Source organism: Pinus tabuliformis, chromosome 8 (assembly GCF_031772625.1).
Source record: "Pinus tabuliformis cultivar Carrire ecotype Pingquan chromosome 8, CPIR1, whole genome shotgun sequence".
In the NCBI taxonomy this organism is placed as follows: Eukaryota; Viridiplantae; Streptophyta; class Pinopsida; order Pinales; family Pinaceae; genus Pinus; species Pinus tabuliformis.
In genome coordinates this window covers 1,476,689,963-1,476,705,748 of record NC_142294.1, presented here as the reverse complement: position 1 = coordinate 1,476,705,748, position 15,786 = coordinate 1,476,689,963, and the positions used below count along the sequence as shown (strand labels likewise).

General features: G+C 35.2%; 1 protein-coding gene and 1 long non-coding RNA gene across 3 annotated transcripts; both read right to left on the bottom strand.

Annotated features, from left to right (window-relative positions):
* Positions 1-6,716: 6,716 nt before the first annotated feature.
* On the bottom strand, positions 6,717-8,439 carry LOC149241376 (uncharacterized). 2 transcript variants are annotated; one of them, XR_016246571.1, is made up of 2 exons: positions 7,723-8,439; positions 6,717-7,629 (listed from the first exon to the last, which is right to left on the bottom strand). It is a non-coding gene; the product is annotated as an uncharacterized LOC149241376 (long non-coding RNA). The 2 variants fall into 2 exon arrangements; XR_016246570.1 differs by having other exon boundaries at positions 6,717-7,601; positions 7,723-8,172.
* A 4,053-nt stretch (positions 8,440-12,492) lies between these two features.
* Positions 12,493-13,380, bottom strand: LOC149241375 (16.9 kDa class I heat shock protein 2-like). The gene is made up of 2 exons (XM_089373940.1): positions 13,057-13,380; positions 12,493-12,900 (listed from the first exon to the last, which is right to left on the bottom strand). The coding sequence occupies exons 1-2, from the start codon at positions 13,262-13,264 to the stop codon at positions 12,632-12,634; spliced, it is 477 nt and encodes a 158-aa protein (XP_089230066.1). The 5' UTR covers positions 13,265-13,380; the 3' UTR covers positions 12,493-12,631.
* Positions 13,381-15,786: the final 2,406 nt, after the last annotated feature.

The window sequence follows — 15,786 nt, the reverse complement described above, 5'->3', positions numbered from 1 at the left end:
CCAAGTGGAGGGGGATGATGTAACCAAAATTTTGGAGTCATTTTCAAAGGATGGTGTTTTATTTGCTCTTATGTTTGTGCTAGATCAGGAGGGCTAGCCATTGGATGGAATTTGAGGAGCATAAACCCGATTAGTTTCTCAGGATGTGAGTTGGCCTTGGGATTAGGTTTATTCTCAGTTGAGATGGGAAGAAATTGTTGGTGCTTAATGTGTATGGCACATATGCAAAGAGAGCGCCCTTCTAAGAAAATTTGTTCAGAAAACCATTTCTCTCATTCGAGAATATGAATATGGGAGAGGACTTAAATTTCTCCATAGGGGTCGTGAAAGTATGGGGGTAGCAGGATAGACTGGATCCTCTCACGGATTAGTTCTCTCATTTGTGTATGAATCAAAATCTCATAGATTTTCAATTAGTGAAGGTAAAATTGACTTGGAGGAAAAAGAGAAAAATGGATGCACGGGTTGCTAAATGATTGGACCATTTCTTGCTCTCAAAAAGGTTGGTTGAAGATCAGAGTTAGGTGCAACAATGGGTGGATTGTGGGGGAGAGTCAAATCACTTCCCCATCATCTTAGAAATCCAAGGGAATGGAAAGAAGCCAACAATCCCATTCAAATTCAATGTGTCCTGGCTAAAAGAGGAGGATTTTCTAGTGATAGTAGACTCCAGTCATGTCCCATATAACTCATAGTTTGATTCTTCTACAACAACTCAATTCATAGCTAATCTCTCAAAGATTTTAAAAAACCGAAAAAAAAAACCATCCTACAATTGGGCAAAGGGATGAACATGACTTGGGAGAGGTAGAAGAGGAGCTCAATGTGTTATGTGGATTTGCATAGGGTGGTTATGAAACAAATATTCCAAAAGATGGATTGACACAGTTGGAGGCCAAAAAAAGGAAGCTTATGGAGGGAAAGGATGTGTTCTAATGCCTAAAGAGCAGAGTTGTATCATTGGAGTGTGGGAATGAAAACACAGTTTTTTCAAAAGTATGCAATAGGAAGAACGTTGAGAAATGTTATTTGGAGTGTGGAAGGCAGGGATGGAAATCAAGCTACATCCCTTGAGGAGCTAGCCTAGCTTTGGCAAAACACACTTTGCCCCACTTTTCAAGGTTTAAGAGGGGACATCCATTATTGAAGTGGTGAGGATAACTCACTTCTTCCCAAGGCTTATGGGTGAAAAATATAACATCAACCTCATTGAATATGTCACAAAGATGAACTAAAGGAGGTCCCCCATAGTTTTAAAAAAGACAAGAGCCCTAACCCAAATTGATGGATAGTTGAATTCTTCTTAGGCTTCTTTAATCTTCTAGGGCCAAACTTACTAAGGGTGGTAGAGGAATCTAGAGTCTTTGGGCATGTTCTGGCGTCCTTTAATACAACTTTCATAGCCCTAATTCCAAAAGTGGACAAACCAATTAATTTTGACGATTTAGAATCTGTATCACTGTGCAACTACATCTACAAAGTGATATAAAAAGTCATATCTCGTCAAATAAAACCAATTTTATCTAAAGCCAACTCAAAGGAGAAATTTCGTTTCTTGGAGGAACATATTCATGAGGCCATAGGCGTGGCCCAAGAGAGCTTACCCAACATCAAAACGAAGAAGTTGAAAGGAGTGGCCCTAAATATTGATCTTTCTAAAGCTTATGATTGAGTTAATTGGTTATATCTGAGGCTCCCTATGTCACATCTTAGGTTTGAAGTGCCTTTTATATCGCGGGTTATGAGTTGTATTTCCTTGGTCTCTTTTGTCATTTTCATAAATGGCTCAACATACCCTGTTTTTCATGCACATTAGGGCCTTCATCAAGGATGTCCATTATCCCCTCAGCGTTTCCTACTGGTGGTAGAAGGTCTAAGCAGGATACTGGGAGAGGTGAAGAGAAGAGGAGTGTTTAAAGGAATAGAAGTGAAAGATTATCTATAGATGACCCATTTTCTATTTGTAGATGACACCCTCATTTTTTTATTGGCTCCTAAAGAGATCTGGCCTTCTTATACAATGCACAGGGTTTGTTCAAGAGAGCCACCGATATGTAGGTGAATATGACTAAATCAACCCTTTGTACTCATTCCTTGGAAGGAATGGAATTCTTACACTTACAAACGTTATTTTGATACGCCTAGATGGACTTCGAAAAAGGCCTAAAATACCCAGGCTTTCAGTTAAAAACATTCGTACATGAAAGCAAATTGGAACTGACTCATTACAAATATGAAAAAAAGGCTGAAGGCCTGGAGTTTGAGATGGATTTCAAGAGTAGGCCATCTAGTTCTTATACAAATGATTCTAGAATCTATCCTTGTATACGGGATGTCACTATCTTAGATCCCAAAAGGAATTATGGAGAAAATGTGAAAAGTGTGCCTATGGATCTTGTGAGTAAGATCTCGGGATGAAATTGTGATACAATGGGTTAAATGGGATAGAATTGTAGTTCCAAAGGTGTAGGAAGGATGGGGTACTAAATAAAATTCCTCTTTTTGCTATAACTCTCATGGAAAATGGGATGTAGGCTTCTCACAACTCATAATCTGTGGACCTTGGTGGTGCATATGAAGCATATCTTTCGTGGTCAGTTTAGGATTGGATAAGGAACCCCAATAAGTCACACAAAAATGCTTCAATCATATGGAGGGTTGTTATAGGCTCTTTCCATCTCACTAACATAGGTCTAGCAAGGCGAGTGGGGAATGGAGCTTGGGTTAGGGTGGGACATGATCCATGGTCAGTTGTGGTAAAACCTATCTCCTTCCACATGCTCTGGTGGTGGTGTCTCGCAATGGAGGCATCTATATTCCAATTAAATAGCAAATCCATCCCTCACTACCGTTTGGATGCAAGGCTAGTCATCATTTGACCAATTAGGACTAGAGGCATATCACTCAAACATGTGGGTTAGACACATTACAACATTGTGTGCATCCCATATTTGGCTAACAAACAAGGAGAATGAACTTCAATGGGATCACTCTCCTTTTGGGGGTTACATGTCAAAGCTAAGATACGTTCCCCTAATTTTATATTAAATGTGAGGTGAACATGTATGGTGGTGAACACGCCTTGGAAAATAAAATGTCCTGCAAAATCCCATCTCTTCATGTGGTGCCTGCTGGAAAGCAGAGTTCCAACTTGGGATAACATCTAATAAATGACATCTAGAAGGGCCTAGCAAGTGTGCTCTGTGTAAATATGAGGAGGAAATGGTGATACAACTTTTTATGGAGTGGCATTACACAAAATGTGTGTGGGTAAGTTTTATATGGTAATTAAGGTTTGCAGAGGAGTGGCAAGGGATAAGTCTGGTGGAAGCCCAGAGCACATGGTTCAAGAACAAAGTTATAAAATCCTACAAGGCACTTCCTTTAATTATCTATTGGGGGGCATGGCTAGCTCATAACATCGCTATTTTCCAAGACATTTTCTCCCCACCAAATAGTATAATGGCTCAAGTAGTTTCCATTTTCTTCCTATTCCGGCAAAAGGACAAAATTTCTAGAGCCATAGATATTGTTTGTGATGAAATTGATAAGTCCAAGCCTTTGGATTTCTTTGATGGGTGGCATAAGATAATGACATAAAATGTGGAAGAGGGGCTATACTTTAACTGAACAAGACTTCTTATTATACCATGAAGATGGGCCTTAGGAGGGGCATAAACAACTATGATGACCTTATGGCTTTAAAATTACTGCTACTTTTTGCAGCAGGGATTGCACCATCCTACAGCGTTGTTTCGATTTAATGCTAATCATAAACTGGGCAAAAAGGCTTGAAAGATGTCATAATCAAATCTTGTTGCCACTATTGGAATAAGTTATTCAACTCAAATATTCTTTTGATCGCTGCTGTGTTAGTCAGGTTCACAACGAATACAACTCGCTAGCAAATTCCGCATCTATGGAGGGTGTTCGGATGGCACTAGGAAATTGCTTAATGAAGGAAGAAAATGATCATGGACAATAGGAAAATCAGAGCTAAATTTGATATTTTGTCCATGATCTAAAAGTTCTATGTAAGTTGTCAAGTTGAATGGATGACTCCCTTAGTATTAATGAGATATAAGAACATAGTAATTTGTGGAAATATATATGTAATGCTCTCACAAAACATTTATGCATGTCATGCTTATGTATTTATGTGCAACAAAAGATATAAGATACACTGAGTTTTGTTTAGTCTTTCCATATAGATCGGACGTATAATCACCTTATTTTTTAGGTGATCGCTCGATCTTTATCAAAATGCATACATTAATATGCAGGTGCAAGATGTAATTTTGTATCCTTCACTTATGATATGAAATTACCATTTTTTTTGTTAAAAAATATAAATATTTCTATTTATTTTATTCTATTTATATATAATATTTCCATTTTAATATAAAATTATCTAATTTTTTTTTTGAAGGATATTTTAAAAATTAATATAGGGGAGGGGTACTTTACGACCCCAAGGAGTACAAAGTATTCATGTACTCATCGGGTCTTGGTCATATGACAAATAATCAAATAAAGATATATGGGCTCTATGAGAGACTTTTGTAAGCCAAAAAAACATCAAATGGACACTCTTATGGTTATTGGAGATTCTCTCCTAAATTTACATTATTTGGACAAGGGCTCCCTCCTAAAAGAGAAATCTATAAATAAACATCATGAAAATAATAATAATAAAATTGTGGAAGATGTCACATGCAAAGCATATTTCCATGTCCTAAGAGATTTCAAGAGATAAACACATAATTACACTAACTAGGGGTGTAAATTGAAGATAGGTAAATTAAAGAAATGGCTAAATCAAGCCATTAAATATAATTTTATAATGGCATAAAAAGTTGATTAAACAATTTCTCCATAATGTTACGTGTTGTAAATTTTGTGTTTTGTTGGGGCACTTTTGTAAGGTTTTGTAAGTGAAAACCATTTTTTTTTGTTGCTTGGATATTTTCTCCTAAAAAAAATCATATATTCCTATTAGAAAGGAAAAAACAATTGAAATCTTTTTATGAATGTATTTGCTATGAACCAATGGTAGAATTATATAATACAAATACTTCTTGGGTCTCTAATCTAACAATGGAGCTTGAAACTTTAATACGCAAGCTTGAAAGTTGTATATATACACATATCTATCACACCTTTTATAGCAAATATATGCTATGGTTTTCAAGATGATAAAATTCCAATTAAATAGCTTTTTAAATGTTGAGTGCAGAATAGCCTTAAAGGTTAGCACAATTGGTCAAGTCTCATAGTTAAGCACCCCTGTGATTGAAAGGTCATGGGTTCAATTTGTCTCGACACTCTCAAGGTCAATCACTGTGTTTACGCTGACAAGTGATTCGTTCGAGTGGTTCTACCTTAAACAATACTTCGTGGACATAGTGAGTCACCCATCTCCACAAACCATGAACCATATAGAAAAAAATTGTAAACCCTGAACCATATAGAAAAAAATTGTTTGTAGTCTCAATAAATCATTGCCCAAAAAACTGTTATGTGGAGCCTCAAAAGATCATTGCCCACTTCAAAATTGTTATGTGGAGCCTCAACAATCACATTGTTAGAATATATAGAACCAAGAATTTTAATCAATATATTATTAACCAAACATAAATTTATTACAGTTGGCAATAAAATAGCAATATTGTAATAATAAAAACTATTTTTAATATTTTAATTAATAAATGATTCACTTGAAGTATATAAATTTTAACATATACTATGTTTTTAACTTATAACCAAGTATATATTCGTGGCCCTAGAATGTTATCACTCCATCTAGTTTCAACTCCTAGAAGTGGCATCTTTAGCCCCTCCTAATAAGACTCAAAGGAATAGAGTCCACCAACTATATATTCTTAACCCTACATCTAGTTTTAAACCTTGTGAGGGAACATCCTTGGCCCCTTGTCATAAGACTCAATAAAGTCCCCCCACATAGTGACAACTAATAAATTTGATATAAGCTTTAGCGTTTTAGTGATAGAATATAAATTTAATCTTGGACCTTTGCCTAGATTACTCCAACAAGCTTCCAATTCAATTCTCATGATAAAAGAAACCAAAAAAACAAACATTAACTCTATTAACTCTATATACCAATAGATATCCTCAAATAAATAAACCACATTCAAATTAAAATATCTTAAACCAAAACAAATTCAAAACCAAAAAATAAAAACATAAACCCAAAATTAAATATACCAAATAAATTATATATATAGCTACTAATATTCTAAAGAAACAAATCTATTTTATCCATTGTGAGTTAAAAATGATATGTTATGCCCCAAGATACCCATATTTGCCACACCCAAAAAAAACATATTTAAACACCTAAAACAAATCATATATTTAAACACCTAGCATTATAACAAAACACATATTTAAACACCTGAAATTTAGTTTTTCATGTATATATCGACTTAGACAATGTTTCAATCGCTTGTATTTATTTATTCAAACTCCGGGAAAATAAGGAGCGGATTGCAGACTCAACAAACTTAATATGGCCAAGAACATCTGTCCATTTTATTATTTCATCCTTTTACAAAATACATTTATGGTCAGCCTCCATACACTTACCAACAGCCAATACAAAACAGCGACTGGCGGAGTGTAAAGCTCTATACAGAACCCCCGAACACCATACCTACTCATTTTCTTTTCAGTTAACCAGAGATTTCTATGGCTCTAACCTCGGGTTTAGGCTGAGGCTGCTTGGGAACCGTGACAGTGGGCCCTCTATTTTCCACTGTAACCCTTACCTGCTCCACCTTGGCATTTTCCGGGAAGCTGAAACGCCGAAGGATTTTTCCGTGAGAGGGCTCAATAGGTTGTAACCCTTACCTGCTCCCCCTTGGCATTTTCCGGGCCTCAATAGGTTGTAACCCTTACCTGCTGCACCTTGGCATTTTCCGGGAGCGGAAAGGCCGAAGAACTTTTCCGTGAGCGTGCTCAAATACGTTGCCACCTGCCGCTCTTTTGCTCTTCTTCTTTCGTGTGTCCACCGCTTACCTGTAAAACGCGGTCGTCTTTCACTTCTATCTTTACCTCCTCTTTCTTCAGGCCTGCCAGGAACGACAAGTAATTCCCCGGCGCAAAATATCAACAAATCCAGAAAATTACTTATGCCAGCAATGGAATTACCTTGATGTTGATAAAAACAGAACACCGTAGCAATTATTCAGCTCCGGTAGCTGGCAGGTAATGAGGTGGGGCAGTCAGATATTGATTCTATGGGATTCTCTGTATGTTGCAAAACTTGCCCCTTTATTCAACTGAAAAAATCGCACATGGAGCAGCTCTCAGACGTAAAGTAGTTTTGTCCGAGACGTAGAGTAGTTTTGTCCGCGATTGAACCATAAAAGCCGTGAGATCAAACCCCCAACTAACTGATATTTTTACCTATTCTATGGAAAGAACATAACGGGCATAACTTGGGGAAGAAAATACCGCTATTCAAAAACTATGATGGGCAGAGCTACTACTCACTACCCAAAATTGTGAAACCCAATCAATACTATAAAAGATGCGGTCGTCTTCCACTTCTTTCTTTACGTCCTCTTTCTTCAAACCTGCCAGAAACGACCGATAAACCCCAGCCTCTAAATACCAACAAATCCAAAAAATCTGTAACAAAATCCAAAAAATCTGTAACAAAAGGAACAAAAACCCTCTAATAGACATGATGAATACCTGGAGGATCAGCCTTGGAGGTGTGCGCGTCAGGGGCTTCAGGGGCTTCCTTCCAGTCAAGCTGAGTGTTGGCTATGGCTGTTAGGTCATTCTTTGTAAGGTGCCCCATGGCTATCGCTGTTGGGTCATTCTTTGCAAGGTGCCCCATATCCACCAAAATTGGAGAATTACAAGATTCGAAAGGATCCCAAAAATCGGGTGAGAAGGGATCAAAAACGCTGGATCGTCTGCCAAAGAAGCGAAAGACTGAAATAATTTCGACTCTTCGATGCGAGAACTAGTAACACCTAGAGAGGTGATGTTAATGAAGTTTCTGGAGGGATAGGGGAGCATCTATACAATATAAAAGCTGTATATATTGCCTCAATATAAATATAAAAGCTTTTCTTTCTGAAAAAGGGGAGCATCTATACAAGTCCCATGAAATGGGTAGAATGTTCAAGAAGGAAGCCGCTTCTGGGTAGAATGTTCAAGAAGGAAGCCGCTTCTCCTTTTCCGACAGTGGAACATTCTGGACGGATACGGCAGACTTTATTCAAGTACCAGATGTTAAGCCGCTTCTCCTTTTCCGATAGTGGAACATTCTGGACGGATACAGGAGACTTTATTCTAGTACCAGATGTTAAGCCGCTTCTCCTTTCACGAAAGTGGGACAGACGGGGCTGTTCTAGGTGTTTCCACTGGATGGTTCTAGAATCGTTTCGCTTCATAGTTATATTTTTAAATAATTAAGAGAAGTAAAATAATATTTACTTTTTAAGATTGGACTATGGTGATAGTAGCGATCAAATTTCCCGTACGGCCCCTTCAACAGGTTTTCATCCGTAGTGTTCATCGAAATTTGGCTATTAAAAAATTCAAAATCTAAATTTCAATCATTAATAAGTTGAGATGCGATGGAAATGGTTTAACCATCCAAATTTCCGGAGTTTGGGTTTATTTTTTACTAGATTTTAGGTTTAAATTTTTTTTCAGAGAGAAAAATCGATATAGATTATATTAAGGATATATAAAAATCTGGATACATATCAAAATCTGTGAGGCTCAGCTGGTTAACATACAGCTGAAACAGATGACAGATTAAGTGACGAATGCGACAACATATAAAGGATGTGAATTATTTTTTAAGGAATTAAAATATGAGTTGTTGCAAGATTTTTTGGAAGTTTTACCAGTTGTTTTTTGGGTAGGTCTAATTTTTTTAAAATCCTCCAGGAATTTATTGAAATCGCAAATTTAATGGGTAACTTCTGCACAATCAAAGTGTCTAGGGCTTTTTAAGGTGCTGAATCTATATATAGAGTAAAAAAAATCAGTTTAAATAACAGAAATCAAGATTTCAGCTCAATCTCAAATTTTTCCGCCTAATTCCAACACCAAAAATCCAAAAAATGACACTAAAAACAACTCCAATAAAATATCCCAAAATACATGCAAACTCAACAAAACTTACAACCATCCTTACCAATTTAGTCTTCCATCATTATTAAAAATATAATAGATAATATTGAAATGATGAATGACGAATAGATTTTGTGATCTTTCTAAGATTACAATCACATGACATGTCTCGTCAACAATAGGTTTTTCAGTAGTTGTTCGCTTCAATTTTTTATGTAAAACTCAATCTCTTAAACATTTCCTCAATTGTTTTCTGCCCAATTCAATTTTCCAAAAAACTTTTTGCCAAAGCGTTTCACCTCCCCTAATAAGCTCTTTGGTTTATTTCCGGTAAATAATTGTAGTTAAGAATTGCTATAGATTGAATGCTCTGTATTTCCTTATTAGTTTATATAGCTATACAACTATACAATGGATGCCGAATGATAATGACTATCTCTACAAGTTGCTCCTTCGTCCTCGCGATTCAAATTAATCTGTACAAGTTGCTCCTTCCTCTTTGCCATTCAAAGAGGGTTTGAAAGGACGCTTGTGTTGATTGAATTGAATTTTGTAAATTTGTAATTATATAAAAAATAATAAAAGGTTCATCACACATGATTGTTACTGAAATTGAAATTTTGATATTGTTCAAAGTTTCAAAGGTTTTAAGTTTTCAAAAGTGATGTAAAAATGTTTTTTCCCTATACCATGAGTTTAATTTTAGAGTAAATTAATCTTTCTAATAAAAGAATTAAGGAAAATTGAATTACAAAGTTTATGAGATTTAACAGCACGAATGATGAATCTATTAAATGATATTGAGGCAGAGTTCACAAAGCCGCATGCACCACAGAATCCAGGCATCCTCCCCTGGCCTTCGAGAGCTCACTCCACAACATGTTCAACCACAGAATCCAGGCATCCTCCCCTGGCCTTCGAGAGCTCACTCCTTCACATGTTCAAGCTGAGCTTTTCAGCCGGGAAGAGGAAGTTCCTCTCATAGGTCTTCTCTATCTGACACAGAAAAGGTGGATTGGGTTATAGAAATAAGCAACACGGTCGGAAGATATAACCAATATATGCAAGCTATTGATTAATCATTCTTAATCGTCAGGAAGCTCGGTTAGATATTCTCCACTCGAGCATATCCACAGGAATTGAAGAGGAGAATGAAGCTACTTTAGCATCACCTAGGCCTATCCCCTACAGCAAACTAGGTCTTAGCCAATCCAGTTGCGCCTATCTCAGTTTCGAGATTTGATTCGAATCCCGGAGCGAGCTTAATAAAAAATTTAATTAATATTTTGTAACTTGTCAGGGAATTTTCAAAAAAATTTATTAATACAAATATTAAAAAAATATAAAAAAATAATGATGTCAGGGTTGATTTGAGTTTGAAACCATGAACTATAGTGCAATAAACCACAATCAAATTGAGAAAACTGTTCACCAGAAATTGATCGAAATCAAAATGAATTGCTACAATAAACCACAATCAAACCCAAAAGTCTTTCAGCCAAAAATTAATTCAAATTAAAAAATCAAAATCAAAACTTTGGAATAAAATATAATAAAAATTTTAAAATAAAATCTTAATCAATAAAACACAATCAAACCAAAAACAAAAATCTAAACCAAATATTGATTCAAAGAAAAAAAATATCTAAAATTTGAAATGTAAGTCGATCACCCAAACTTCCAACAACTTTTGAAAATGGTTTTTAAAATAGGAGTCATCCACATGTAAGTCAAATCATCCAAACTTCTAACCACTTTTGAAAATGGTTTTTAAAATAAATTTGTCCATCTTCAAAAATATCGATGATGGTTTGTGATTTGTGAATCTCTGTATATGCGTATGTTTTGAATGTCAATTCTCCTAACAAGAATGTGTATGTTTTGAATGTCAATTTTCCAAAATGGTTTTTAAAATAAATGTGTCCATCTTCTCGGCTTGTCGTGGTGCTACTGTAGAACAATGGTACCTTATGGATCCCCTAAGGTCCAATTCATGTTTTGGATGTCGATTCATGGTACCTTATAGATCCCCTAAGGTCCAATTCATGTTTTGGATGTCGATTCATGGTACTTATGGATCCCCTAAGGTTTGGTGGGTCAAAACGTGAAGCTCCTTTAAAAATATCGATTATGGTTTGGGATTTGTGAATCTCTCAATATGTATATGTTTTGCATGTCAATTCTCCTAGCAATATTGTGTATGTTTTGAATTGTGAATCTCTCAATATCGTGTAGGTTTTGAATTGTGAATCTCTCAATATGTATATGTTTTGAATGTCAATTCTCCTAGCAATATTGTGTATATTTTAAATGTCAATTTTCCTAGTAAACCACAGCAAGTCCTATAGTGCTATTATTTCTGCTCTATTGTTCGTGCCACATCCAACATTCCAAAATATGTGTATGAGTCCTATAGTGCTATTATTTCTGCTCTATTGTTCGTGCCACATCCAACATTCCAAAATATGTGTATGAGTCCTATAGTGCTATTATTTCTGCTCTATTGTTCATGCCACATCCAACATTCCAAAATATGTGTATGTTTTGAATGTCAATTTTTCTAGTAAACCATAGCAAGTCTCTAGTAAACCATAGCAAGTCTCATGGTGCTCTCATTTCCACCCTAGTGTTTGTGCCACATCCAACACTCTAATACAACATGTACATCCAAGCGGATCCAGCCACCACACACACATTTGTCATTGGCACCGCTCCATCAAAGTATCCCACTGGTAAACACTGCGAGGAAATGAGTGACGCTTAGACAACTTCATGACTCTTTGCTTATTTGATTGATCTATGCTATAATTCTAGCACAGTGAACACTAATGGACTGCCCACAAAAAATACAATGGTTGCTAGCCTTCTATATTTTGCTAGCCTTTGATAAGTTCTTCACTATTATTTATAACATTCATTTATAAATTTATCTAATCTCTAACTCAAATAAAATTAAAATAAATTAAATTTAAAATTATGAATATCGTTTAAACATAAACCTGTAAATAAAATTAAAATAAATTAAATTTAAAATTATGAATATCGTTTAAACATAAACCTGTTGAGATTATGACACTACGTCAAAATAAACCCACAATGTTTAGTCATTGATTTTGATTTTTTCAAGATTACGCGTATCGTTTAAAAATAAACCTCTCAATATTATCATATTATCTCAAAAAACTCACAGTCGCTTTTCAATTATTCAGCCGAATGAATGCAAAACATAGTAATAATAATTATTATTTGAAAACAGAAAAGGTGTTTAGTTTCCATAAATTTAAATTTGAAAATGGACGACTGTCTTTAGCTTATTTCATCTATCTACTATAACCCATATCACACTACGCGGAGATGAGAAGACTGTCATGACATTAAGGACATCTGTCCATTTTATTATTTCATTTTTTAAAAATACATTTATTCCACGCCTCCACAGCCGAGGCGAAGCAAAGATCAGCTGAAAGCTAAAACCCACATACATAGCCCCTACCGTTTTTTGTTTCAATTAACCGGAGATTTCAATGGCTCTAACCTCAGGTTTAGGCTGAAGCTGCTTGGGAACCGTGACAGTGAGCACTCCATTTTCCATTGTTGCCTTAACCTGGTCCACCCTGGCATTTTCCGGTAGGCGGAAACGCCGTAGAAATTTCCCGTGAGAGCGCTCAATACGGTGCCACTTGTCGTTCTTTTGCTCTTCTTCTTTCTTGCGCTCGCCACTTATCTGTAAAACTCGGTCGTCTTCCACCTCTATCTTTACCTCTTCTTTCTTCAGGCCTGCCAGGAACAACCAGGTAAATCCCGGGCACTAAGTATCGTTATTTTTAATAATGAAGGATGTTTGTTTGTGAAACAAAAGAAAAAAAAGTATCCACAAATTCATAAAATCACCAACGAAAGGAACAGAAACCCTCTAATAAGAATGATGAATACCTGGAAGATCGGCCTTGAAAATGTGCGCGTCAGAAGTTTCCTTCCAGTCGAGCGGAGTGTTGGCTATGGCTGTTGCGTCATTCCTTGCAATGTGCCCTATATTCCCAGAAAATGGGGAATTCGCAGATTCAAAAGGATCCCATAAATCCAGTGAGAACGGATCGAATACACTGGATCGTCTTCCAAAGAAGCGAGGAACGAGCGACATGCTTGCAATGAATAATTGATCTCAAGGGAAATGTGAACGCGAGATCTTTGATAAAAATCGAAAATTCTTCTTGCTGAAATATATGCAGCGGCAGGGGAGTATTTATGGTAGTAACAGGAAATGGGTAGAATGTTCAAGAAGAAAAACGTTTCTTTAATCCATAAGAGTGGAACAGACGGGATCGTTACAGGCGTTTCCATGGATGGTTCTAGACCCGTTTGCCCTACTTGCGATTTCTTCGTCGTAGTTTTAAGTGAAAAAACTACTCCTGTAAAGTCCCACTAAGAATTTGAGGACAGCCATCTCTGGCTACTATCCGCAAATGTCAGTTTGACTCATCACTGTTATCAAGGAAAACCACGCCACCTGTAATAACCCGCTGGTGGTAAAACCTATCATACTCAGGTGTCAAACCAACAGTGAGGACAGCCATCTCTGGCTACTATCCGCAAATGTCAGTTTGACTCATCACTGTTATCAAAGAAAACCACGCCACCTGTAATAACCCGCTGGTGGTCCGTAAGGGAGCAAGCTTTCACTCCTGCCAGATGCCTCTGGGTCTTGGGCCGTTAACCTGTTTCCTTACGTCCGAGGAAGACGAGCTCTTAGCCAAGCAGCAGTGTTACGGCATATTCCAGGCCGGTTCATTTTGTATTTATTGTCTAATAAGTTTAAATTTTATTTTATTATTTTTATTTTTTTGGGATAGATTATTAAATTTTTGTTATATAATTATTAGTGAGATTAAATTTATGTATTTAAATTATATTATTAAATATATATGAATTTAATATCATAAAAACTTTCAATATTTAATTGTGTAATTTTAATAATTAATTAATACAGGGAATTTTAATATTTTTCCTAAATGGTTAATAAACGATAAATATATATATATATATTTTATATAAAATTTAAAAATTAGAATGTTTAAAAGTTTTTTTTCGGGGTCTTGTTTTGAATATGAGTCTTTCTTTACTTAAGGATTCTAGCAATAATTAGAATGTGCATTAGCAATTATTAGAGTGCACACAAGTAGGGTGTTTAGATTTTAATTTCATTTGTCTCATCTATTTCAATTTTGGTCCTGAGATATGAACAAAATGCTTATAAAGAAATTGTTTTAGATTATTAAATTTTTAAATGGCAAATATATATATTTAAATTGTATTTATTTTTTTATGTTTTTTTAGCAAAAACTAAAAAAATATATTTATACGAAATTTAAAAATAGAATGTTTAATTTCTTAATTTTTTTATTTTATATTGTTTTGGATATGAGGTTTTCCTTAATTAAAGATTCAAATTATTAGAGTGCACACACTTAGGGTGTTTCTAGATTTTAGATTTTATTTTATCTTGCATATTTCAATTTTGGCAAATGTTTATGAAGATATTGCTTTATCTTGTCCTAGGTTTCATGATTTAATGAATCTAGGTATCATTTTGTTGGATATGTGTTTATCCCAACTGAATACAAAGTTTTGGATCGTTTTTGGTTCATCTAACTTAATATCTCTTAAATGATTGTTTTATAAGTATAATGAGAAAAAGATGTGATTCTAAGTTCTTTGATTTTTTATATGGTATATTTGAGTTATTGTTTTATTTTATTTTATTTTATGTTAAGTGGTTTAAATTTTTTCTATTATATAGGTTTTTTTAATCAATATTTTCTTCCTTACTTCATCTCAATTTTAGAAAACCAATTTATCATTGAACAACATCTACCATTTCACAATTTTTTTATATAAATTTAAAATGGATATGGAGAATATAAACAAAGTGCTTAACAAATTATTGTTGGAATATGCAACTCCTACTTGTCTTAGGTATAATCATGTTTATGGATTGTTAGAATTAATGGTCATTATTTAGAGTTCATCTCTATGAGAAGAGTGTGTTCCTAGTATTTAGGAGGTACTTAGATCTAGTTGATTTGAGATATGTTCTTCAACTAGTTAACTTCCTAGATTAGTGCATGGTTGAAATATTCTCTCAATTGAATGATTGTGTAACTAAAGATAGTTTGTCTAGCTTAAGACAAATGTTGTTGTATTTATATGTGTATCATTACATTGTTTAATAGAGTGCTTGGCACGTTTATGTGTACAATAAAATGTCTACTCTCTAGGTTTTCTAATATGGTATTATAGATGGGCTGGGATTGACTCTCTCATGGGAGGGCCTAGGAACATGCGAAGATTAGAGTAGTGTGTTGTTTGTGAATGTTAGAGAATGCGGTTTGTCAATCCATATGTGAAGCAACATTGTGGAAGAAAGAAGTTGTTGCTTAAAAGATACATTCACTGTCAAGGCTAAAGTCATCATTTGAAGCCATCAGAAGGAAAAGGGTAATGTGGGGCATGTCATTGATGCTCGCACAAGAATGATCATGGAGGAATCGAGATGAAGAGAGGGAGAGGTTTTGAGAATCATTAGGTTCCTCATGAAGTCCATGAAGGAGGTGGAAATGGTTATACACATACCCATTGGTTTTTGTTCAATTATTTTGTTATTCC